Consider the following 1,429-nt stretch of genomic DNA (forward strand, 5'->3'; position numbering starts at 1 on the left):
GAGGACGCGGTGAGACCCCGATCAATACGATCATCACTGTGTAACCTGATCAATATGATCGTTGACACTGTGTGTGTGTGTGTGTGTGTGTGTTTCAGATACACACCTACGTAAACACCACCGGTCTCCTTGACGACCAGAACAGCCCTCTGACTGTCACCACCCCTCTGGAAAGCCCCACCTCTCCTCAGTCACAGGCTCCTCCCACTCCCCCTCCTCCCCCCAGGGTTCGCAGCGAGCCCCTGGCTCCGCCCCTTGCTCCGCCCCCACAGTCGGAGCCTCAGGTACTGCTGGAGCCTCAGGGCGTGCGCTTCGTGCTTGGCCCCACCCCCGTCCAGAGACAGCTAATGGAGAAGCAGCAGCAGGAACAAAAAGAGGCGGAGCCGCCAGAAACTAACGGTCACGTCGAGGCCGCTGCCAAACCCGAGGCGGTCCCCCAGCACTCCACTGGCTCCGCCTCTAACCCGTCAACGGCGCTGCGTCGCCAGCGCCCGCCCCCTCTCACCCCCGACCTGCAGAATGTCAACAACTCGGCTCAGCGGCGCACCGCCCTGCTGGACTACGAGAACCTGCCGGCGCTGCCGCCGGTGTGGGAGGCGAGGAAGCCGAGCGCGGAGGACGAGGAGAACGGCTGCGGCGCCGCCAAGACGCCGTCGCTCAACGGTTACAGCCATCACAGCCTGCTGCAGCACTCCTTCTCCCACCCGCTGTCCGCCGCCCTCGAGTCCTCGCACAACTACGTCAACACGGAGAACGTGACGGCGCCGCTCAGCGCCCACCGCCCGGACACGGCGAGGCGCCGCCCCGACGCGCCCACCATCTTTAACTTTGACTTCCGCCGGCCGCCGCCGCCGGGTCACAACGACCCGCCCAAAACGCTCAACTACATCGAGGTGGAGATGGACGGCAGCGCGGTGAACAGAGGCGCCTCTGACGGCAGCAACCCTCACACGCCGCGCACGCCCACCTCCCCGCTGCCGCCCACCACGCCCACCCGCCGCACCGAGCTCTACGCCCTCATCGACATCGAGCGCACCGCCGCCATGTCCAACCTGCAGAAGGCTCGGCCGCGAGACGACGGCACGTCGCGCAAGACCAGACACAACAGCACGGAGCTGCCCACCAAGAACTCGGCGTGACGCTTCCTGCTCGCCGCGGCGGGACACGCCCCTTTGCGCCGCGGCCGACTCGACCACAGACTCCGCCTGATCCAGGCCAACGGGACTTCCTGTGAGGTGGACCCTGGTCAGAGAGCAGCATGTTTGTATGGTACAGATCAGTATTACTGAACAAAGCATTCCAGTTAGCCTTTTATACGAGTCACCACATGCTGCTGTCAGTCACATGGTACACGTATGTACAATAAATGTTTTGATCTGTGTCTGTGGAGGACACGCCTCCTGCCCCGCCTCATACATGATGTCACTTC

The 1,429-nt window shown here is 63.8% G+C and overlaps 1 protein-coding gene across 1 annotated transcript in view; it reads left to right on the plus strand.

Annotated features, from left to right (window-relative positions):
- LOC310930459 (fibroblast growth factor receptor substrate 2-like) overlaps positions 1–1,429 on the plus strand; it is a 7,370-nt gene extending 5,941 nt beyond the window's left edge. The window contains exons 6-7 of the mRNA XM_083893461.1: positions 1–9; positions 99–1,429. The exon at positions 1–9 is cut by the window's left edge and continues 155 nt beyond it. Of these exons, the coding sequence (XP_083749587.1) occupies positions 1–9; positions 99–1,139 (1,050 nt within the window). The 3' untranslated portion in view covers positions 1,140–1,429. The remainder of the gene's footprint in view (positions 10–98) is intronic.

This window comes from Microchirus variegatus, assembly GCF_963457635.1.
Source record: "Microchirus variegatus genome assembly, chromosome: 8".
NCBI classification, from domain to species: Eukaryota; Metazoa; Chordata; class Actinopteri; order Pleuronectiformes; family Soleidae; genus Microchirus; species Microchirus variegatus.